The 24155-nt window shown below is 53.5% G+C and overlaps 1 protein-coding gene across 2 annotated transcripts in view; it reads right to left on the minus strand.

Annotated features, from left to right (window-relative positions):
- Positions 1-24155, minus strand: part of gabbr1b (gamma-aminobutyric acid (GABA) B receptor, 1b) — a 47721-nt gene that overhangs the window by 10190 nt on the left and 13376 nt on the right. For both annotated transcript variants that reach the window (XM_030119996.1, XM_030119995.1), the window contains exons 2-12: positions 23942-24076; positions 23184-23354; positions 22932-23033; positions 21892-21957; positions 21611-21802; positions 16331-16576; positions 16197-16260; positions 12280-12357; positions 2231-2381; positions 2013-2145; positions 1380-1496 (exon numbers count right to left, since the gene is read on the minus strand). In XM_030119996.1, coding sequence (XP_029975856.1) covers positions 1380-1496; positions 2013-2145; positions 2231-2381; positions 12280-12357; positions 16197-16260; positions 16331-16576; positions 21611-21802; positions 21892-21957; positions 22932-23033; positions 23184-23354; positions 23942-24076 — 1455 coding nt within the window. The remainder of the gene's footprint in view (positions 1-1379; positions 1497-2012; positions 2146-2230; positions 2382-12279; positions 12358-16196; positions 16261-16330; positions 16577-21610; positions 21803-21891; positions 21958-22931; positions 23034-23183; positions 23355-23941; positions 24077-24155) is intronic.

A 24155-nucleotide genomic window follows, 5' to 3' on the forward strand; every position in this document is an offset into this window, starting at 1 on the left:
GAACACACCGACTTCACCGGAACACACCGACTTCACCGGAACACACCGACTTCACCGGAACACACCGACTTCACCGAAACACACCGACTTCACCGGAACACGCCGACTTCACTGGAACTCACCGACTTCACTGGAACACGCCGACTTCACCTGAACACACCGACTTCACTGGAACTCACCGACTTCACTGGAACTCACCGACTTCACTGGAACTCACTGACTTCACCTGAACACACCGACTTCACCGGAACACACCGACTTCACTGGAAGTCACCGACTTCACTGGAACACACCGACTTCACTGGAACACGCCGACTTCACCTGAACACACCGACTTCACTGGAACTCACCGACTTCATCGGAACACACCAACTTCACCGGAACACACCGACTTCACTAACATCTTTGTACGAGTGTGTTTGGTTTTCCTGACGGCTGCTTTGTGTCCACGTTGCAATGAGAGGACATGAGGACGGATCAGATCTCACTACATGTTGTGGACATTTCACTGGTGTGTTCTTTGAGCGGGAGCTTGTGGTGTCGGGGATGAAGTGTAATAAAGTCACCGACAGAGGCCTCCTCCACAGGAACACCAGCGGGACTCACCCACAGGGGGGCGCTGCTGCAGATGGCTTATGGCGAAAACCACTGAGTCTGACACAGGTCTGCAGAGGATGAGTGGACCTGATAGACCTCCTCCCGGTGGGGAAAGGTGCAGAACCTCTGATCCCGGCTGCTGTTAGCTGGGACCGATGGCAGCAGCCCACGGGCCAGGCAGCATGATGAAGAGACGCTGCATACCGCTCAGAGGCGAGCCAAGGCTAATGACACCGCCAAGGCTAATGAGGCTAATGACGTCATCGAGGCTAATGACGTCATCGAGGCTAATGAGGCTAATGATACCACCGAGGCTAATGACGTCATCGAAGCTAATGAGGCTAATGACGTAATCGAGGCTAATGAGGCTAATGACGTCATTGAGGCTAATGAGGCTAATGACGCCACCGAGGCTAATGACGTCATCGAGGCTAATGAGGCTAATGACGTCATCGAGGCTAATGAGACTAATGACGCCACCGGGGCTAATGACGCCACCGAAGCTAATGACGTCATCGAGGCTAATGAGGCTAATGACGCCACCGAGGCTAATGACGTCATCGAAGCTAATGAGGCTAATGACGCCACCGGGGCTAATGACGTCATCGAGGCTAATGAGGCTAATGACGCCGCCGAGGCCCCCAGCGGTGGGTGAGGAGACAAGACCGGACTGGAAGCTCAGCAGCGCTGTCCTTCACCATGAGGACATAAAGTCCCTGAACAGCTAGACCACCTCTGACTGTCCTCTGACTGTCCACTAAACCGGGCCGGGCGGCACTCACCTTCCTCTTGTCCTTCTTCTCGTCCTTCTTGGTGAAGACGGTGTGGACCCACCAGATCTTGGTGAACATGCTGCCGTAGGCCAGGCTGAAGCCCAGACCCAGCAGCCACAGGCGGAACTGCGGAGACAGGGACAGCGGCAGCTCAGTGTCCGTCAGGACAGACAGCAGCTGGACAGGCCGTGGAGGGGGACAGAAACATCCTGTGAGCTGCAGAGGGAGCCGCGGCTTGTCTCTTCAGAGACAGCCATTCAGTGATTTGATGACCTGGCAGTCCCAGAGGCGAGGACCGTCTCCCGGCGAGCCGGTCTGACGGCCTGCTGAGCCGCCATATCGTCAGTCCCGACTGCAGGACCCCCGCCCGGCTCTCCACTGGCCCCGGCCATGTGGGACCCTGCCCTACATTCCCCCCAGCGGGACGAGCTGAGCGGGAGCCAGAGACCCTCTTGGTCCAGGAGGGTCCGTCCTCCACCAGGAACCCTGGCTGGAGGCCTGGTTCTTCATCAGTGCAACGTCTCGGGACGCGAGGTGCTCCAGTCCATCTGACTTCCTGTGGAGGACCTCAGACAGACCGGAGCCAGACCTGCTGGGCGGTGCCGGAGGGGGGGGGGGGGGGGGGGGGGGGGGGCGACGTACCTGGCAGACCACGGGGAACTGGCGTCTGTGCACATGAAGGCCGTCGATGCCCAGAGGGAAGATGGCCGCCAGCGCCATCATGCAGCCCACCGCCGTCATGTTGTTGAGGTACGGCTGGGAGTTCTGGATGTACCTGCGACACACCACACCTCACTGACAGGCAGGGGGCCAGGACCACAGGGACCGGGTCCAGCAGCCGGGCCGGGGGGGCTCCCTACCTGACTTTGCTGTTGTAGATGTTGAAGGTGAGGCAGACGATGCCCAGCAGGATCCCCAGGCCGGCGAAGACTGCCACGGACACGAAGAGCTTCTGGGACAGGTAGCGGAACTCCTCGATGACCACCGTCTGGTCTGCAGGGGGTCCCGAGCCTGGAACAGCATGTGGGGGGCGTGTTAGAGCCAGGGTCCAGACCAGAGCCAGAGTCCAGACCAGACCCAGAGGACAGGACAGATCCAGATCAAGCTTTAGAATTGGGGGGGGGGGGTGAACACTGCAACCTAGGCGGCCATCTAGCTCGCCTATGCCTAGAACCGGCCGTGATCTAGAGTATCGGTTCTGAAGAACCAGGTCCACCAGGTCCTAGAGCTGTTAGTCCCAGATGATCCAGTAGAACTCTGGGTTCTCCAAGGTTCCTGGGTTCTCTAACAGCAGAATGGAGGCAGAGCTTTCAGCCATCAGGTCCCTCTCATGTGGAACCAGCTCCTCCTCTGGGTCTGGTTCTACAGGAAGTCTCCTCTGGGTCTGGGTCTGGTTCTGCAGGTTCCTTCCTGTTACAGACAGGGTTTCTGTTCCTCAGTCTGGACTTGCAGTTGTTCCACTCAGTGGGTCCACTGTGTGGTTTTTGGTTTGCATCAATTGATATGATCTGATTTCCAGTTTTTTTCACTCTGTTTTCCAGAAGGTCCAAACAGGTTTCCAGAACCCGTCTGCATCTATTGATCCTCATGCATTTGCATTACAACCCCGTGTACAGCCTGTCAGTACACTTCAGAGGCCACTGGGACGGGTTACTCTCCATTCCCCTCCCTGCCAAGCTGCTGAGTTCTCCATCCCGCCCGGCGGCTCGTGGAGCCGAGCATCTCACGCTCCACTTCAGTGTTTACACATCAGAGCAGCCGCACTGGAGACGTGGAGCTCACTGAGCATTTCAATAGGGATTCTGCTCAAACCCACGGAAAAAAACCTTTAACTCAACATCTGAGACCAGAGCAGCAGCGTTACATAACTGACACCTCAGCCAGTGTCAGGCCGGATCGGCTCTTCTTTCAAAAGAGCCCGAACCCTGTGCTCTCCACAAAGTCAGATTTAATAATAAACTATGATTTTCATTAAAGGAGGGTTATTTTGTGTTTTTAGGATCAATCTACAGCACTCAAGCAACAGCTTTGCCCAAAGTTGGATGCTGAAAGCTGCACGTGTCAAAAACAACTTAAACCAGATGTTCCTCTGCATCAGGCTGCCTCAGACACTGGAAATGAGTCCCTGTCCGTGTTGCCAGATTGGGTGGTTTTCCGCCCAATTGGGCTACTTTTGATTACATCTGGCGGGGAAAAAATGCATTGGGTGGGTATATAATAATAAATGTTTTCGTGTGTAAAACACTATTGGGCGGTGCTTTGCGGTAGTGGGTGGGCTTTGGAACGTGATTGGGCGGAAATAGCTCAACCAAATCTGGCAACACTGGTCTCTGTCTCTTTAAGAATCTCCTCGCCTTAGCGACACGCCCCCTTCAGAGCGTTCATCTCGGCTATTTGTGTATATTTCCCCCACCCCTCTCCAGAGGGGAGAGGGGTGGGGGAGCGCGAGCTGTGCAGGAGGAGCTGTGCAGACTACGTCAGAGATGGGGCGGAGCTGTGCATTATGGGCGGAGCTGTGCATTTTGGGCGGAGCTGTGCAGCACCAAACGTTTCAGCGCTCAACATGGCTGCCAGGGGAGATTCAGGGATTGCTCAAATATGCTGAATGGCTCAGGAAACAACTCCATGCATCTTTTTAACAGGGAATTGACACTGTAGCTCAAAACAGTGGATTTTGCACAATACCCCCCCCCCCCCCCCCCCCCCTTAACTAACGAGGAAAAAAGGGTTGATATGGTGGAAAACGGTAACAAAGAGAAGTCTTCTGATGGATGTCAATGAGGCCCAGAAGAGGCCTAAAAAGATTCCTACTACCGTAAATCCTCTTATAGCAGCCGGGGCTTTTATTTCTCTCAGCTGTAGCTGCCCCAGGCTTTTAATGGAAGGAGGAATGTATCTGAGAGAGGCTTATATTTTAACATTTTCAAAAAGAGCGGAAAGATCTTTAGTGTAAGTTTGAACCCAGTACAATGTACTGAACTCATTTATTTTTTCAATCGATGTGAAAAAAATTTAATCTCAACATCGAGTTTAATGTTTTCGGTCCCTCCGCCATTTTTACCGGACACACAGTGTAATACACACAGTGGCCACACCAGGAGGACTGGCGCTGTAGCACAGACTACTGTCAGTACAGCGCCGTAGCGCAACACAGAGAAAAAGAAAAGACAAAAAAAAAAACAGGCTTATATTGGGGGACGGCTTTTATGAGTTTTCTTCAGATGCACCGGTCATTAAAGGAGACGGTTTTAAAGGAACACAGGTCTTTATTAGAGGATTTACGGTATAAGAGAAACATATTTAAACTTTTTCATAAATACATGCAGGTAAAGGAAGGTCAGCACAGAAACCAAAGCGTGGTCCAGGCTCCCGGCCGCTGACCGCCTGCCTCCAGAAACAGGGACGACCATGTGGTGCATGACGGTGTCCAACGTGTGGCTCCCTGCTGGGGAGTGTTTGTTTGAAGGGTTTCTGGTGGCGTTCTTGCAGCCCCAGGCTTCATCCTGTAGACTCCTGGCTGCCGGGCTTCTTCTTCATGGGTTCAGCAGACTGAACCTTCACTGCCGCTCACTACACCATCATCTGCATACGAGGAGAACCACCGTGCTCCACACCTCACCCTCTCAACACGGCCGGCCACTGGGGGGTCCAGCTCCGAGAACCCAGACCCAGGGTCTCAAGGAGACTAGACTTCACTTTTCAGATCTGGATCTGGGTTCCGGGGAGCTTTGAAAGAGGACCAAAGGAAGAGGACTTTAACAGAGTTCCTGAAGGGAGCTGTTGTCTGGACCAAGCAGGACTGCTGTGAAACTGTCCTCAGTGAGTTCCAGAAAGTCTGTGAAGTCTAACACTAACACTCTTTTTACCAGCTCAAGTGGAAACTGCGATCCAACCAGAGTCCAGGAACAATCCATTTGAAAAGAGGAGCGGTGCTCTGGTTCATCCTGCAGGAGACTCGCTTCAGCCTGGTCACTGGAGAAAGAGCTCGGGCCCAAACATCCCAGCATGCTGTGTGTTTGATGCAGATGTCACGGGAGAAGCAGGCGTCGCCACGTCTGCTCACATCCACATCAAACCGTTTCAGAGGAGCGCCGTGTTCACCGTGGAAACGCTGATGGCGGTGCGGCGGCAGGAAGCCTGCTGCTGCTGCTCGCAGAGCGAGGATGTAATCACATTTAGCCAGGCTTTAATTCCCTCTCAGTTTACAGCGCGCTCCCCTGCACTGCAGCTTTCGCTGGTTTTTATTGCTCCTCGCACGGCGACGGAGCGCTCGGGGCCACGCAGCGAAGAGTCTGAAGCTCTCCATGTTTCAATGAGATGTAAATAGCAGCCATGTTGCCATGGAGTCTTAAGGTCAGAATAGTAGCGAGAGCTTCTGGTTGCCATGGCAGCTGCTGGATCTTATTCAGGCGAGGCTGTCGGGCTTCACACTTCAGAGTCTGATGCCGAAGACTTCTACTGAGCTTCTGCTGTCGGTTTCACATCCGTGGAAAATTCAGCGAACGCAACGGAAGACAGGCAGGCAGCAGCGTGAAACCGGAAGGCAGAATGATCCGAGAATAGAAAACATCAGCAGAGAGGAGGAGTAGGAGGAACGGCAAGAATACTGAGAACACAGCGCTCCTCTGCCTTCACACATTATCTTCATTAGGAAATCTATTTAAAAACGATACATGATGCTCCTGTACATAGGGCTGTCACAATTATTACAATAATCGTTAATCGCGATTTTTTTTTTACATTTTTTTTATTTTATTTATTTATTTATCTTTGACCCTCAGCTCACTCTTGAAACCCACATAAACCACCTCTGTAAAATCTCTTTCTTCCACCTCAAAAACATCGCCAAACTCCGCCCCTCCCTCTCCCAACCAGACGCTGAGAGGCTGGTCCATGCCTTCATCTCCTCCAGGCTGGATTACTGCAATGCCCTCCTCGTCGGGATCCCTGGCAAGAGTCTGCAAAAGCTGCAGCACATTCACAACTGTGCTGCCCGGATCTTGACGAGGAGGCGCAAATTCGATCACATCACGCCGATACTCAAAACTCTCCACTGGCTGCCAATCAAATACAGAATCCACTACAAAGTCTGCCTCCTCACTCACCAGTGCCTACATGGAACTGCCCCGTCCTACCTCCGCGAACTACTTACACCCCATTCCGCCACACGAAGTCTCCGCTCCTCCTCCTCTTCCACCTACTGCCTCCAACAACCCAGGACTAAACTCTCCACCATGGGAGGCGGGGCCTCCAGGCAGTGGCCCCCCGGCTGTGGAATGCTCTCCCTGAGACGCTGAGGGCCCCGCTAAGGGTGGAAACCTTTAAAAAAGGCCTCAAGACTTTATTGTTTCAAAAGGCCTGTTAGATCCACTGTCTTCTCCTTCATAGTGACTTGAAGTTTTAATATGTTGAATATGTTATGTTTAATATTTTTTTCTGATCTTTGTACTTCTGCCTTGAGAATTGTTTTTTAAATCTTGTTCTGTAGCACTTTGAGATTTCTTTTGAAATGTAAAGCGCATTACAAATAAAATGTATTATTATTATTATTATTATTAAATATTTTTTTACATTTTTTTTTTACATATATTTATTTTATCCACAAAGTTGCATAGAACTCAGAATGGTGGAGCGCCAGCCGCAGCAGCAGCCGCAGCAGCAGCAGCAGCGTCGCAGCCTCACCCCGCCGTTTCCCTCTCGTCTCGGCTGGACGGTTAGCGAGGCTACGCTAATAACAGAACAGGGTGAGGAGGTCCTGGTTCCGAAGGCACGTACCAGGACGCTGTGGATGCATTTCAGTTTTCAGCCCAACTAAGGGAGCGCAGTGACGTGGAGGAAGCCATGTGTTCATTTTGTCGTAAAACAGTGCCGATCAAAAGCGCTAACACGCTAATGCTAATACTACAGCGATCATCAACTGGCAGCCGGCGGGCTGAATACGGCCCGACGAACCGTCCAGGCAGGCCCGCGACTAGATTCCAACACACACACGCACACTCCCCCCGGCCCCCTGTCCGCGAGTGGACGCATGCACCCCACCTTTGAGTTATGTGTTTGTAAGAGAACGCGTTGCAGAAGCCCCCTGCTGTGATGCTTTGAGGCCGAGCAGGACCCCGTCCCTCAGACGGGACTCTCAGTCTGTCTCTGTCTCTAGCAATGTGGTGGAACTCAGAGGACCGGACTCAGACTGGCAGACGGCGCCCAGCTTCCTCCGCAGAGGTCTTGGGGAAGGGGGCCCAGGTGCGCGGCCGCTCGCCAGCATCGTGCACGTGTCCGTCCTTGGCGGGGCTGAAGGGACAGCTGACAGCGCAGCTGTGGCCTCATTAGCCGCCTCTCCGCTGCTGGACCACGTCCCTGCGGCCCCAGTCAGGACTCCTGCAGGTGAGACTCAGAGATCAAAGCCGTCCTGATCGCTTCATCCGCTGACTGACGGACACGTGCACACCGTGCACGGACAACACAGCTGCAGAAAGCCTCGTGCACTTCCTTCTTCATCTCAGCTTCTTTAACCTCCAGAGGCTGTGCACACTGTTCAGTTTTCCACAGAAACGCCATCATTTTCCTTGTTATTTGAGAAATCCGTTGCAGTTTGAGGCTTGCTGCTGGATGAATACGTCATGTGACTCGGAGAGGACTCCCTGGACAGCTGATGTTCAGGTCCATAACTGAGTTTAATATCCACACAGGAGGTGCCGTCAACAGATGGAACATTTCACTGACCCTGCAGCTTGAGCCGAGCGTCCTCGTCTCTGGACCGTCCACTGACTCCATGCTCTGGTTTCCTGTCGTGAGTTCTTAAGGAACAGCAGGCGTCCAGAAACGCCGTGTGGCTTTAAAGGGGCTGTATCATCAAAATTCACTTTTTGTATGTTTCAACCTTGCTATATAGTTACGTACTCACCAAAAACACCCCAAAGCGTGTTTTTCCTTCGTGCCTGTGAGTTTGAGCTTTCCTCGTGTTTCTGCTGCTCAGAGAGGCTGAAGCTCTGATTGGCTGAAGTCCGCTGTCAGTCAAAGTCCACAGGGGGAGAGGCGGGATTATCAGTGAAACAGAGCGTTTTCTCTTCCGGGTTTCAGAATTAGCCCCAGAAAATCTTTTATTTCACACCAAATGACTTTTCCTTAGCGCCAAAAATAAACTTTGACCATGTTAGAGCCAATAACAGGGTTTGGACGAGCTGAAGAAGCAGGATACCGCCCCTTTAAGAAACTTCACCTTCTGCTGTCATGAACGGTGTGTGTGGGTGATCCGAGGTTTACCTGTGTGTGTGTGGATGCATGTGTGTGTGTGCGTGTGTGTGTGTGTGTGAATGTGTGTGTGTGTGTGTGTGTGTGTGTGTGTGTGTGTGTGTGTGCGCACGTGTGAGTGTGTGTGTGTGTGCGCGTGTGTGTGATTGTGTGTGTGTGTGTGTGTGTGTGTTCTTGTATTTCTATCCTCGTCGGGGCCAAATGTCCCCACAAGGATAGCAAAACGTGGAACGACGTGCCTTGTGGGGACCTTTTTCCGGTCCTAAGTAGGAGAAACAGTGTTTTCTTGACCATGTTGTTGTTACTGAAAAAAGTAAAAGGTCAAAAACATTTCTTTAGGGTTAGGCTTTGTTGTGGTGTGGGTTAGGGTTAGGGTTAGGGTCAGGGTTAGGGGCTAGACATGAATGGGAGTCAATGGACGGTCCCCACAAGGATAGAAATACAAGACTGGGCGTGTGTGTGTGTGTGTGTGTGTGTGTGTGTGTGTGTGCGTGCGTCCTCTGGGAGAACATGCTCTCCTACACTCGTACTTCTCTCTGCCCTTGATGGTGGAATCAGGATGGAGCGTTGCCATGGCGACTCGCTCCATAATGGTTACTATGGCAATGGAAGTGAGATGCAGCGATGCAGCAATGGTTGTCAAGGCAACGGAGAGGAGGGGGACGGAGGAGGGGGACGGAGGAGCGGGCGGATGGCGAACAGAGGAGGCGAGGAGATGAGACGTCTCGGGGTTTGTTCGTCCTCTGGAGCTGCTGTGCTGTCCCGGCACGCTGTGCAGCTGTCCCTGACCCGGGAAGAGGTCCTGACGAGGGACCGTCCAGTCCCTTTGTGTGAGGACTCAGTGGACACAGCTTGATTGAAAGAGGTTTGATGTCTGATCTGTCTCACCAGGAGGAACTGCAGCTGTGGGACAGAGAACAAGTCCAGGTCCAACATCCCGTCCTGAGCCTTTATAGCTCAATCGTCTGGCAGGACATCAGACAGGAGGACGGGACGGTGATGTCCACCTGCTGTCGATGATAAACACATCCCTACTGAGTCTCCAGGAGGGGACAGACGTGTCCCCGATGCAGTGTCCACACCGTTACTCAGCCTGCAGCTGCTTCTGAATGTGAGCTGCCGCTGGGGGACGGCTGGGAGACGTGATCTGTCCTCGGTCCTCGGCCGTCTCCTGTCAAGCCGCAGACAGCAGCTCTAAAAATAGACCTGCGCCACATCTGTATGCAGCTCAGCTGTCTGTCCAGGTGAGGCCGTCTCCACACCGTGTCCACACACCGTCCACACAACACACTGTCCACACTGTGGCTCACAAACCGGACCATCAACCCCCCCCGCCCCGCTGGGGACAGAATGCAGATCATCCGTCCACAGGTGCCAGGTTTTCCTCTGTGAGCCACGTTCCGTCCCCAGACGGTGTCACCTTCAGGCCTGACAGCCCCCCCCCATCATCAACAGGAGCCGCTTGGTTCTCCAGGGAATCCAATCAGAGCGTCGGGGACGGCGCTCTGGACAGACAGTCCAACAACAAGCAAACAGGAAGCGGTCCAAGGTCGGCGCCGCCCACTTCTTCCCTCCATCAGTGCCAACGGCTGCTCCAGTCTGGAGCAGATCCTGGTCCTGGACCAGGTCCTGGTCTTGAACCAGGTCCTGGTCCAGAAACTGGAGGCAAACACCACTCCGGTCTGCTGGATCCACATGACACACCGAAGCTACATTCCTTATGTGAAGGTCTGAGAGCCGAGACCACCACAGACCACCACAGACCACCACAGACCACCACAGACCACCACAGACCACCACAGACCACCACAGACCACCACAGACCACCACAGACCACATAGACCACATCTGATTAACAAACACCTTGAGCACCCCCAAGCCTACGCCAGAGTGTTATTTGCAGATTTTAGCTCTGCCTTTGACACAATTCAGCCAAACGTGGCCATACAGAAAGTAATCGACTTGAATGTAAATCCTGTGACTGTGAAATGGTTTCACTCATTTCTAACAAACCGTTCTCAGCAGGTCCTTGTAAATGGTTCACTCTCCACTCCGAAACAGAGGAACACAGGAGTCCCGCAGGGCTGTGCTCGCTCTCCAATTCTTTTTACACTCTATACTAATGAGTGCAAGAGCACCCACCCCTGTAACCACATTAAGTTCTCCGACGACACCATCGCTCTCTCCCTGTTAGACTCAAAGGCTGACCCCAGCGGGTGTTTCAGGGAGATCCTGGTGCGACGATCATTATCTACTGTTAAATACAAAGAAAGCAAAAGAAATGATCTTTGACCTTTGGGGCGTCATGACTCACGACCCTGTAACCATCACCAATACACCCATGGAACAAGTGTCTTCATATAAATCCTCGGGCTTGATGGTGTCCAACAACCTGAGCTGGAGTGAACATGTTGACGATCTGTGCAGCAGACCAGCCCAAAGACGGCACTTCCTTAGAAGGCTTCGTGTGTTTGGTGCGTGCAGAGATCAGGGCCATGTTCTACAGTGCAGTTTTTGCGAGCGTTGTAAGCTACGGCATGGCAGTGTGGTACGGCTCCCTGACCGTCCAGAGTGAGACCAACACAGAATCGTACCAACAGCACTAAAGCTAGTGGAGAAGTCAGACTCCCAACCGCTGCAGCTCCTGTATGAGGAGGCTGTGGTCAGGCAAGCCTCTAAAATCTTAGCGGACCCTTCTCACATCCTGTTTTCGGAGTACGACCTGCTGCCCTCAGGGAGGCGCTATAGAGCAAGCAGATGCAAATACAACCGCTTTAAGCTGTCTTTTGTGCCTGCCTCCATTACTCTGCTTAACAAACAAACCAGCTCAGCCCGGTCTTCCTCCACTCCTTGTCTGGGGTAGTGGGGAGGCCTCTCAGCTGTGGATCCATTACCCTGGACCCCCCCCCTCCCCAAACCCTCCCTGTGTGGAGAGGGTTCTGGGTTGCTCCCAGTTTTCGGGGCAGGAGGGAGGCCCTCAGATGTGGATCCGCGGCCCAGCCTCGCCCTCACTTCCCACAGCTCCCCGTCCAGAACTGTTTGCACGCGCACACATCTGCACTTTGTACAAGTCTGCACGTTTCTATCTTTTATCTCCCTCAGTGGTTTTGTTTTACTGTGTATATCGTGTCTCTGTAATGCTGCGTTGTTGCTTTGTGTCTTTAAATGTTTGTCTGCAGCTTTGAACGACTATGCCCAAGACAAATCCCCCATGTGGGACAATAAAGTTTAATTCATTCAATTCAATTCAATTAGACCACAGAGACCACATAGACCACATAGACCACATAGACCACATAGACCACATAGACCACACAGACCACACAGACCACACAGACCACACAGACCACACAGACCAGCAGAGACAACCACAGACCACCAGGAGGTCTTCTACTGACCAAACTGCTCCACCTTTAATCACAGAAGAAACTCATCCCCCAATACTGCGTCAACCAGCTACCAGCACAAGACCTGGACCCACCAGGACCTGGACCCACCAAGACCTGGACCCACCAGGACCTGGACTCACCAGCAGACCTGGACCCACCAGGACCTGGACCCACCAAGACCTGGACCCACCAGGACCTGGACCCACAAGGACCTGGACCCACCAGGACCTGGACCCGGAGCAGGAGGAGAATGAAGACTGCGGGGTTCTCACCGATCCACTTGTCGTTGCCGTACCAGGACAGGTTCCCCTTGGTGCTGTCGTAGTACCCGATCTTCTTATAGCTGCCTCCTGACGGACACACACACAGTCACATGAGTGTGTGTGTGTGTGTGTGTGTGTGTGTGTGTGTGTGTGTGTGTGTCTTCCATGCAGGTGAGCTCCTGGATGAATCTACTGCTGTAAACTCCGTTTCCTGTGAGCTACGACTCAAACACAAATCTAATTAAGAACACTGGAGGCTGATTACATATGTACACATCTAATTAAGAACATTGTCACACTGCAAATACACACACACACACACACACACACACACACACACACAAAAAATACACACCAGTCCAATTACTGATATTAAAATGAAATTACAGTCACACCGAACAAGCAAATTCCATTAGTCAAACATTTGATTAAGCATGCACACACACACACACACACACACACACACACACACACACACACACACACACACACACACACACTCATGCAGGAGCAGCCCCCTCCGCTCGGTGCTCCAGCTGACAGAAGGGTATCTGCAGGGTGAACTCTCCTGACGTTTCCTTCCCAGCATGCCACACCACAGCACAGTTCCTACATGCTAAGCTAGGCTAGCTGCAGAACACAGGAAGTGGTACGGGTATTCCTGCTGAGCAGGCTGACCCAGAGTTCCTCCTCAGTCAGAACTACTTTCAATCCGAATGTTCCTTTGACGTTTGTGTCGTTGCTTTGTTCTGGCGAGTCAGTCCCCGTCCCCGTCCCCGTCCTCGTCCCCGTCCCTCGCCTGCACTTCCAGGAATATTTCATTAATCCGATCCCGGCCGGAGGGATCTGAGCGAGCGCTGGCCTGTCATCAGCTGGAGCCGGTCCCTGGCTCCACCAGCGCTCCACTGAACTGCTCTAACGATCCGCTGATCACGGCACATTATCATCACAGTCAGAGGACAGCTCTGAGGTCCACAGACCTCGTGTGGAGAACCGCGCTTCAATCAGGGCTACACGAGCCGCTAGACACCGGCGAGGCCCGTTTAAAGAGACCAGCACCAGAAAAACCGCTACGGTGAGGCCAGGAAACACGAGCAGTCTACAGACCCATTCAGAGGTGTAGTGGTCGCCCTGGAGTTAGCTTTAGTGTCCAGGCTAATCCTGGAGTTAGCTTTAGCATCCATGCTAATCCTGGAGTCAGCTTTAGTATCCAGGCTAATCCTGGAGTTAGCTTTAGTGTCCAGGCTAATCCTGGAGTTAGCTTTAGTGTCCAGGCTAATCCTGCAGTTAGCTTTAGTATCCATGCTAATCCTGGAGTTAGCTTTAGTGTCCAGGCTAATCCTGGAGTTAGCTTTAGTATCCAGGCTAATCCTGGAGTTAGCTTTAGTATCCAGGCTAATCCTGGAGTTAGCTTTAGTATCCAGGCTAATCCTGGAGTTAGCTTTAGCATCCATGCTAATCCTGGAGTTAGCTTCAGTATCCATGCTAATCCTGGAGTTAGCTCTAGAATCCAGGCTAATCCTGGAGTTAGCTTTAGCATCCATGCTAATCCTGGATTTAGCTTTAGTATCCAGGCTAATCCTGGAGTTAGCTTTAGTGTCCAGGCTAATCCTGGAGTTAGCTTTAGTGTCCAGGCTAATCCTGGAGTTAGCTCTAGAATCCAGGCTAATCCTGGAGTTAGCTTTAGTGTCCAGGCTAATCCTGGAGTTAGCTTTAGCATCCATGCTAATCCTGGAGTCAGCTTTAGTATCCAGGCTAATCCTGGAGTTAGCTTTAGTGTCCAGGCTAATCCTGGAGTTAGCTTTAGTGTCCAGGCTAATCCTGCAGTTAGCTTTAGTATCCATGCTAATCCTGGAGTTAGCTTTAGTGTCCAGGCTAATCCTGGAGTTAGCTTTAGTATCCAGGCTAATCCTGGAGTTAGCTTTAGTATCCAGGCTAATCCTGGAGTTAGCTTTAGTATCCAGGCTAATCCTGGAGTTAGCTTTAGCATCCATGCTAATCCTGGAGTTAGCTTCAGTATCCATGCTAATCCTGGAGTTAGCTCTAGAATCCAGGCTAATCCTGGAGTTAGCTTTAGCATCCATGCTAATCCTGGACTTAGCTTTAGTATCCAGGCTAATCCTGGAGTTAGCTTTAGTGTCCAGGCTAATCCTGGAGTTAGCTTTAGTGTCCAGGCTAATCCTGGAGTTAGCTCTAGAATCCAGGCTAATCCTGGAGTTAGCTTTAGTGTCCAGGCTAATCCTGGAGTTAGCTTTAGTGTCCAGGCTAATCCTGGAGTTAGCTCTAGAATCCAGGCTAATCCTGGAGTTAGCTTTAGTGTCTAGGCTAATCCTGGAGTTAGCTCTAGAATCCAGGCTAATCCTGTAGTTAGCTTTAGTGTCCAGGCTAATCCTGGGGTTAGCTCTAGAATCCAGGCTAATCCTGGAGTTAGCTTTAGTGTCCAGGCTAATCCCAGAGTTACCTTTAGCATCCATGCTAATATTGGAGTTAGCCCTGGAGTCCAGGTTAGTCCAGGTTGTCTCTGGAGTCCAGGTTAGTCCAGGTTGTCTCTGGAGTCCAGGTTAGTCCAGGTTGTCTCTGGAGTCCAGGTTAGTCCAGGTTGTCTCTGGAGTCCAGCGTCCAGCCCTGGTCCTGATGAGTGGACCTGCTGTCAGGGTCCAGGAGACAGCGGTCCGGCTCTGGTGCTGATCTGGAGTCTGTGCACGGCGCCGTGCACTCTGGGCAGTGACGTGTCTCCGTCCTCAGCCGGAGGACTGCAGGTCCACACAGGGGATGCCACCGGTCCCTCCGAGCAGAGGACGTCCCTGCTCCATCACACTCTGCTGCCTCCAGCGTCACGCCGTCCGGCCGACCTGCAGGAGCTCCTCCACAGCGACCTCCTGACCTCCTGACCTCCTGACCCGACGGGCAGAAGCTACAAGCTGCTGCACGTCTTCATCAAACCCTTCAGTCCCACCCAGTCTCATCAGGTTGTCCTTCACTTGCTCAGATGTCCACTGCTGCAGCTGAGCCTCCATTAGGAAATGAATGTCCTGAAGTCCGGGGCTTTGTGAGCAATTATTGAATGGATCCATTTTAATCACAGCTGGAGCCGTCCTCCAGCAGCCTCGTCCCTTCTATGTCCGTCCCAGCAGTGGTTAAACACACCTGCCTGTCTTTCTCACTGATGTCCAGATTAGTAATCTAAACCTTTCCTCCTGGAGCCTGCTGTGCTCCAGCTGGACTGTTTCCTGTCAGTCAGAACTGAGAACCAGCTCAGTGATGTGGGTCAACTGAGTCCAGGGGGACAGACGGCGGATTTGTCAACATGAAAAGCAGGAGAGCGTCTGGGTAATCTGAAGCCTCCCCCCTCCTGAAGGGTTTGTGTGTTTGGTCCCCAAGGCTGCTCCTCTGATGTCTGATCAGCTGATGTGAAGGGGAGGGGGCCCAGTGCATGTCCCTGTGGTGTCCCCGATCAGGACCGATCTGTCTGCTGCCAGGAAAACAGCGAACTGCACTTCCTCTTCTGCATTTCACAGAAGCTCGTTTGGTGATAGCATGAGAGGCTTTTCTAAAATTCTCCAGTTTCTGTTAAAATATTCAGACAAGTATTAACTTTTCATGCACGGTTCATTTTTCTCATATTTCCTCTGGCGACCAAACGAGAAATCTCACTCTGGCAAAGACACGGATCACGTGAAACACAGAAGGTCGCTTTCCTTCCCGACAGCCTCCTCTCTGCCACAGCAGAGGACTGCTTCCTGAAGGAAACCTGTCTCCTCTGAACCGTCCCCTGGGAGGCCAGAGGACGAACACTGGAAGAAGCCTGCCGGTCTGCTGGTCCAGGTTTTGACCGGCAGGCTTCGGGCCTCAGCAGCAGGACGGCTGGCTGGTGAATGGACGTGTGCGGGTCGTATGGGAGGTGAGGACAGAGTGCTGTCTCCTACCCTGAAGCTGCTCGATCAGAGTCCAGGCCATCCGAGAGCCTTGAGCATCGAAAATGACGTGGCCCTGAAAAAGAAGGCATGTCAGTCTGAGCTGGTCTTCAGCGGGGGGGGGGGGGGGGGCTCTCGGCACTCACCGAAACGCCTTCGAAGGAGCTGGTGTTCATCGCTCGGTAGATCTCAGCTGTGATGTCTCGGTTGTTGTAGTTGAAGTCTTCCAGGCGGTGACCTTTGGCCTTTAGGGGCCCCACCGTCTTGTTGAGGGCCAGAGCCAGAGCCCACACAGCATCGTAGGCCAGGGGGGCCTCTTGGAACCCCCCCGTCTCCTCTGGGTTCTTCCCCCCAAGCTTCGACATCAGTTTGGCCAGAAACTCCTGCGAGGTCTGAGAGAAGAGAAGCAGACCAGAGAGCCCACATGAATGAATGAATATGGATGAATGAGCCAATGAACCAACCCACCAACTACTGAACTTACCAACCCATTAACTAATGAGCAAACCAACCAACCAACTGCTGAACCAACCAAAAAGACCAACCAACCAACTCATGAATCAATGAACAAACCAAGTAACCAACCAACCCATGAACCAACCAACCAACCAACCAACCAACTACTGAACCAACCAAAAAGACCAACCAACCAACCAACCAACCCATGAACCAACCAACCAACCAACCAACCAACCAACTCATGAACCAAACAAACCATGAACCAACCAACCAACCAACTAACCAACTAACCAACCAGCCCATGAACCAATGAACAACTAACCAATCAACCCATGAACTAGTTAACTAACCAACCAACCAACCAACCAACAAACCAACCAACCCATGAACTAATTAACAAACCAACTAATCAACTAATGAGCAAACCAACCAACCAACCAACTAATGAGCAAACCAACCAACCAACCAACCAACCAACCAACCAACCAACAAACCAACCCACGAACAAAAGAAGAAACCAACCACCTAATAAACCAACCAACCACCCAATAGACGGGTGAAATCGCTCCACACAGGACGGGACCAGACAGGCCAAGATGGCGGTGTGAGTCGCTGCACTATAGAAGCAAGGTGTGGAGGGGTTCCACTCATTCCCCGAGATGATGCTCCAGATAGAGGAGGAGATGGTGGAGCTGTGAAACACAGTCTGACCACGATGCATCGTCAACCAGCAGGTCCGAGCTAACGTACCTGACGTACAGAGGACAGCAGCTGGACTGGACCATCAGCACTCAGTCGTCTCTCCATACTGTCTCCATGCCAGGAGCAAAATGCCCCCTTTAATCATCCAGTTTTCTCCTGTGGCTGTCTCAGGCTCTCATGATGCATTTTCTTATTTGCACTGAGCTCTGATGATGACTGTCTGAGCTGTGCCAGCCAATTAGTGCGTATTAGATGTGTTAAACAGCTGAGCCGTCTGCTTGTGTTCTCTGGAAGGATCCATGGTGGAGCTGTGGAACAGCAGAAGACACTGCTTCTGCCTTTGTTTTCTCCACTCCAGTCGCCAACAGAACAGAACTGTATGTGAAGCATTTTGCAGAATGAGAACATGCTGTCCACGGATCACCTTGGTCTGTGGCGGTGGTGAACCCACCAGCTTGTTTGGGAGGATTCCAACATGTTCCCAGGCCAGCCAAGAGATATAGTCTCTCTAGACCAGAGTTGGGCTTTCCTGGTCCTGGAGTCCCGCAGTCCTGCATGTTTTCAGTGCTCCCCTGCTTCAACACACCTGAATTCAATGAGTGGTTCATTATGAAGCTCTGCAGAAGCCTGAGAATGAGCCCGTCTTTACTATCAGGGGTGTTGAAGTGAGGACACATTGAAACTGTGCAGGAATACGACCCTCCAGGACCAGGAACGCTCCTCCCTGGTGACTGAACTCCTCCGCCTGGTGATGTAGCTCCTCCCCCTTGTGACGTAGCTCTTCCCCCTGGTGGCGTAGCCCCTTCCCCTGGTGATATAGCTCCTCCCCTGGTGACATAGCTCCTCCCCCTGGTGACGTAGCTCCTCTCCCTAGTGGCGTAGCTCCTCGCCCTGGTGATGTAGCTCCTCCCCCTGTCTCTAAGGGAGACCAGCCACCCTACGGAGGAAGCTCATTTCAACCACTTGTATCCGGATCTTGTCCTTTCGGTCATGACCCAAAGCTCAGGATCATAGATGAGGGTTGGGGTGTACATTGACCATTACATCCAGAGCTTGTCCTTTCGGCTCAGCTCCTTCTTCACCACAACAGACCGATATAACGACTCCATCACTGCAGACGCTGCACCGATCCGCCTGTCAATCTCACCTCCATCTGTCCTCCACTGTGAACAAAACCCTGAGGTACTTGAACTCCCCCACTTGGGGCAGAGTCTCTCCACCGACCTGGAGAGGACAGACCACCTTCTTCCGGTCGAGGACCATGGCCTCAGATTTGGAGGTGCTGATCCTCATTGCCATCGTTTCACACTCGGCTGTGAACCGCCCCAGTGCATGATGGTCCAGGTTTGATGAAGCCAACAGGAAAACATTGTCTGCAAAAAGCAGAGACGAAATCCTGTGGCTATCAAACCTGACCCCCTCAGGCTCCTGGTCCCCAAACCTGACCTCCTCAGGCTCCTGGTCCCCAAACCGGACCCCCTCCGTTCCCTGGCTGCACCTAGAAATTCTGTCCATAAAAATGACGAACAGAACCAGTGACAAAGGGCAGCCCTGCTGGAGTACAACATGCACCAGGAACAGGTTCAACTTACTGCTGGCAATGTGGACCAGACTCATACTCTGGTCATACAGAGACCAGGCGGCCCTGAACAAGGGGCCCCGGACTCCTGGCGAACTCCCACCAGCCCTCGAGCACCTTATAGAGGGTCTAGAGCTGGTCCATTGTTCCACGACAAGGACGAAAACTGCATTGTTCCTCCTGGATCCATGGTTCGACTATTGGTCGAATACTCTGAATATTCGGATCACACAATTATTCGCCGAATGTCATCATAGCGACCGAATATTTGGATATTCGGGACCAGCCCTAGTGATCCCCCTATAGTTGAAGCACACCCTCCGGTCCCCCTTTTTAAAAAGGGGAACCATCACCCCAGTCTACCAGTCCAGAGGTTCTGTCCCCGACCGCCTCGCGATGTTGCAGAGACGTGTCAACCAAGACAGTCCTGAACATCCAGAGACTTAAGGTACTCGGGGCGAATCTCGTCCACCCACTTGCGAGCGAGGAGCTTACCGACCACCCCAGTGACTTCAGCTTGGGTGATGGACGAGTCCACCTCTGAGACATCAGTCCACCTCTGAGACCTCAGTCCACCTCTGAGACCTCAGCGTCAGGAGGTCCTCGAAGTATTCCTTCCACCGTCCAACAGTATCCCCAGTTGAGGACAGCAGCTCCTCCTCCACTGTAAACAGTGTTGGCGGAGACCTGCTTTCCCCTCCTGAGGCGCTGGACGGTTTGCCAGAATTTCTTTGAGGCCGACCGGTAGTCCTCCTCCATGGCCTCCTGAACTCCTCCCAGACCCGATTTTTTGCCTCTACAACCACTCGGGCTGCAGTTCTCTTGGCCTGCCGGTTCCTGTCAGCTGCTTCTGGAGTCCCATGAGCCAACAAGGCTCGATAGGACTCCTTCTTCAGCTTGACGGCAGCCCTTACTTCCTGTCTCCACCACCACCACATCGTAACTTTGGGCTGAGCCCGGCCGGGCCCCGTGGGCAAAGGCCCGGCCACCAAGCGCTCGTATACGAGCCCCAACCCCGGGACCGGCTCCAGGATGGGGCTCCAGGATGGGGCCCCAGCTGCGCCATACCGGGCCACGTCACGGTCCTTATTATGGCTCTTTTCACTGGGCTTTTGAACTGGTCTCAGTCTAGCCCGTCACCAGCACCTGTTGGCCAGGGGAGACCCTAGCAGGGGCATCAAACCCCCGACGACAGAGCTCCTGGGACCAAACTCCCCACCAGGTTAAGGTGGCAGGTCGGGGGGAGTTCCTGACGTTTCACTGGGATTTTAGTTCACCGTTCAGCTCAGTGCTTAGCTCAGTGAAAGCTATCCTCCTGATGCTAGCACATTAGCATTAGCATTAGCATGAAAGCAGCCCTCCAGACTTCACAGGAAACATGAACGTGAAGAGAAACGCTGCAGCTGGAGAAGATAGGAGCTCATTCAGGACATCGAGAGAGCGAAATGAAGAAGAAATTCAGGATCGGCTGCTGCTTTGTTGAAAGCAAAATCTACTTTGTTTCTGTTCTGCTCTCACATAAAGTATAATTGTCGCTTTTTCTTTTTTTTTTTACATTATTTTCATTAAAAAAATGCAGGTTTATAATGTAAGGATCCCTGCTTCAATGTAATTCTACTGTTCCTCCATGCAGGAAGCCAGAGGCTGAAGCACACAGGGTCAACAAGGTCAACAAGGACACACTGAACTCGGAGGAATTAGCCTGAAAGCATTCGCATGACGGACAGCACCCAGGCAGGCATCATCAGCGGCGGTCCCCCTCCTCAGGCGTTCTCTCCTCCTCGGTGGCGTTCTCTCCTCCTCGGTGGCGTTCTCTCCTCCTGATGTCAAAACAGGACGTTTTGGGACCATTTCATCTGTCAGGAGGAAGAGGTCCACAGGGACGCAGTCCGCCGGGCAGCAGACATGTTTTGGGAGGAATGTGGGACAGTGAGGGACGGCAGTCCTCCGGGGACGTTGGAGCAGCATCTGTGCGGCAGGAGGACGGCCCGTCAACACGCCCGGGCGGCGGCTGTGACAGGACGGCTGTGACGGTGACGCACTGCGTCCCGGGCTGCAGCTCAGCATGAGGACAGAGACGTCCACCGCTGCACGGCTCGTCCTGATTCTCAGAGACAAAACGCTGTGAGACACTTTGAAGTGGATTTATTCTGACGAGGGGCCCAGATGGGGGTCTGTAGGAGGTCTGAGTCGCTGCAGTCAGCCGGGGTCTCGGGGGGGGTGGGGGTGAGGGTCAGACCAGTCCTTGACTCCGGGACATGTCCTCACTGAGCAGAGCTGCTCCTGATGCTGCCGTCCTGTAGAACTGAGAACAAACCTGAACTTCAGTCCAATCAGAGGACGACGCGTCACAGCGTCCACCGAGACCACCAAGACCACCGAGACCACCAAGACCACCGAGACCACCGAGACCACCGAGACCACCGAGACCACCAAGACCACCGAGACCACCGAGACCACCGAGACCACCGAGACCACCGAAGCGGTCCCCCAGTCCGTCCACCGAGCCCCCAAAACCCGACTACAGACCGAGGCGGTCCCCCAGTCTGCCCACTGAGCCCCCAAAACCCAACCACAGACCGAGGCGGCCCCCCGCGAGGCGCCCAGTCTGTCCACTGGGACCAGTCTGGGCGTCCCAGTCTTGCTCGAGGACACTCCCACAAGTGGACAGGCGGCCTGGACTCACCAGGTTGGACGCCCCGCGCACCGTCTCCGGGTTGAGCATGACGATCTCGGTGGTCACGTGGCCCTCCACCGCCTCTGTCATCTGCTCCACTGTGCAGTTGATGGACGGGTCCTTGATCTTGAACCAGTTGTCGGCGTACCAGCCGATCAGGAACCACACGAACTTCTTCCCGAACAGCTTCTCCTTGAACACCTGCAGAGACGGAGCAGTGAGAACCGGGCGGAGAACCGGAAGGATAACCGGGCGGGGAACCGGCAGCTCCCCCGGGGACCGGGACTCACCTCGCAGAACACCTTCCTGGCCTCCGTCTCGTAGAACAGACCCACAATGATCCGAGCGTCTTGGCGCTGGAGGGACAAGAAACCAGAAAGCAGAAGGACTGAAGCTGTGTCACTGCTGTGGCATTCATTCATTCATTCATCCATCCATCCCTCCATGTCCTGGGATGTCCTCTGTGGTCTCTGGGTTAGTAGCTGGAATATGAAGACATTCTGGACATTGTGAACCCAACCTGTCTCTAAGAGGACTGTTCCAGTGGGGACGGCGTTCCGAGCTGCAGAGAGTGAATTCCAGAGTGTTTCATAACGTGAGGATGAGTCTGACTGATCAGTGTTCCACTTTCCCTCCACACACACCGCTCCACTCCACACACACCGCTCTACCCATCAGTGTGTTCTGATGAGGCCTGGGTGAATGGAGCGACGCCACACACACTACACCACACCACACACACCGCACGGCACACACTACACGCACCACACCACACACACCGCGCCGCCGCTGTTTCCTTCCTGTGGAGCATGGGGACGATTGGTGCTGATTTCATCAGCTGCTGCTGCTGCTGCTCCACATTCCAGCACCTTCAGAAGCTCTAATGTTGCATCATGAAGCTCCGCCTCCTCCAGTCCAGAGACAGACGGACAGAAGACACCTGGACCCGAGTCTGCTGTCCCCGCTGCACTGCTGCAGCCAGCAGCTGTGGCGGGTTAGTATGGCTCTGCTAGCAGGTTAGCATGGCTCTGCTAGCAGGTTAGCATGGCTCTGCTAGCAGGTTAACATGGCTTTGTTAGCAGGTTAGCGCGGCGCTGTTTGCAGGTTAGCATGACTTTGCCAGCAGGTTAGCATAGTTTTGCTATCAGGTTAGCATTTCTCTGTTAGCAGGTTAGCATGGTTCTGTGAGCAGGTTAACGTTCCTCTGTTAGCAGTTTAGCATGACTCTCAGCATGGCTGATTCTCCTAGCATGTTAGCGTGGTTAGCATGGCTGTGTTAGCGGGTTAGCATTAGCATGACAGTCCACAGAGGACTCTGCTGGTTCTATACCTTCAGGTTCTTGACGGCCACGGCGGGGTCGGTGAGGAAACTCTGCCGGACGCTGATCTCAATCCCAGCCTCCTTCACCCGCTGCTCCAGGTCATCCAGGGTCTGACACACACACACACACACACACACACACACACACACACACACACACACACACACACACACAGAGTGGAGGAACGATCAGGCTCCTGGCCCGGGCCGGGCCGGGTCTGTACCGGGTCTGGCCCGGGTCCGGTCCACGGCTGGACTCACGGAGGTGAAGACTTCGGTGGTCTGCTGGATGGTGGCGATCTTGGTCCACTTCCACTTCTGGAACAGCTGCACCCGGGTGGGGTTGTGCAGCGTGGCGGACGGGTGGGTGCGGAAGAAGGTGGGGAAGCGCTGGCGGTTGGAGAGCGCCGGGGAGCTGGAGCCGTAGGACAGCTGGGACAGGAGACGGAGACGGACAGAGCTGAGTCACCCCCACCCGGCGCTGCACCGCCAACAGACCCCCCCCCTCCACCAGCTGCTGCCATCCTGAATGAACCACCTGGTTTTCATTTCTTTTGTTTGTTTTTTATCCATTTTCAAAAGCTTCTAACTGCTTCATCACTGCTGTATTTTCTGGAGTCAACCAATCAGAGCGTTTTCTTCCTGGTGACGGCGTGACGGAGACGCCGGGCGGTTGCGTCTCGCCGGGACGGCGGCGGAGGACGAGCAGGACGAGCAGGAGATACTCTGAACCGGAAAGAGCAGCCTGCTCTCTGTCATGTTCCTCCGCTGGACTACTAGCCTGAATACCCATCATGCACTGCTCTCCTGGTCTCACAGTGAGCAGGATGCTCACTGTGAGAGGAGTTTACCAGCGGGCCTCAGTGGGTGGTTCAGCTGGACCCCCGCCTAAACCCCAGTTCCCCCCTCCCTCAGGAGAAGCAGTGATGTTCCACAGTCGCTTATGCTTGCTGTTGAGTCAGCATGTGTGTGGGGGTGTGGGAGCGCGGCGGCGTTCTGCAGCTTCTGCAGCTTCTCACCACGATGAGGTTCCACATGCGCGCCGCCTCAGCCACCAGCGTGGAGACGGAGCTGCAGCCCGGCATCAGCACCACCTTGATGGGCTCCGTGTAGAGCAGGTCGTACAGCAGCTTGGTGGCTTCGCCAGGGTCACACTGCACACACACAGACACACACACACACACACACACACACACACACACACACACACACACAAAACACACACACACAACA

The sequence above is a fragment of the Salarias fasciatus genome, chromosome 22 (assembly GCF_902148845.1).
Source record: "Salarias fasciatus chromosome 22, fSalaFa1.1, whole genome shotgun sequence".
NCBI lineage: Eukaryota > Metazoa > Chordata > Actinopteri > Blenniiformes > Blenniidae > Salarias > Salarias fasciatus.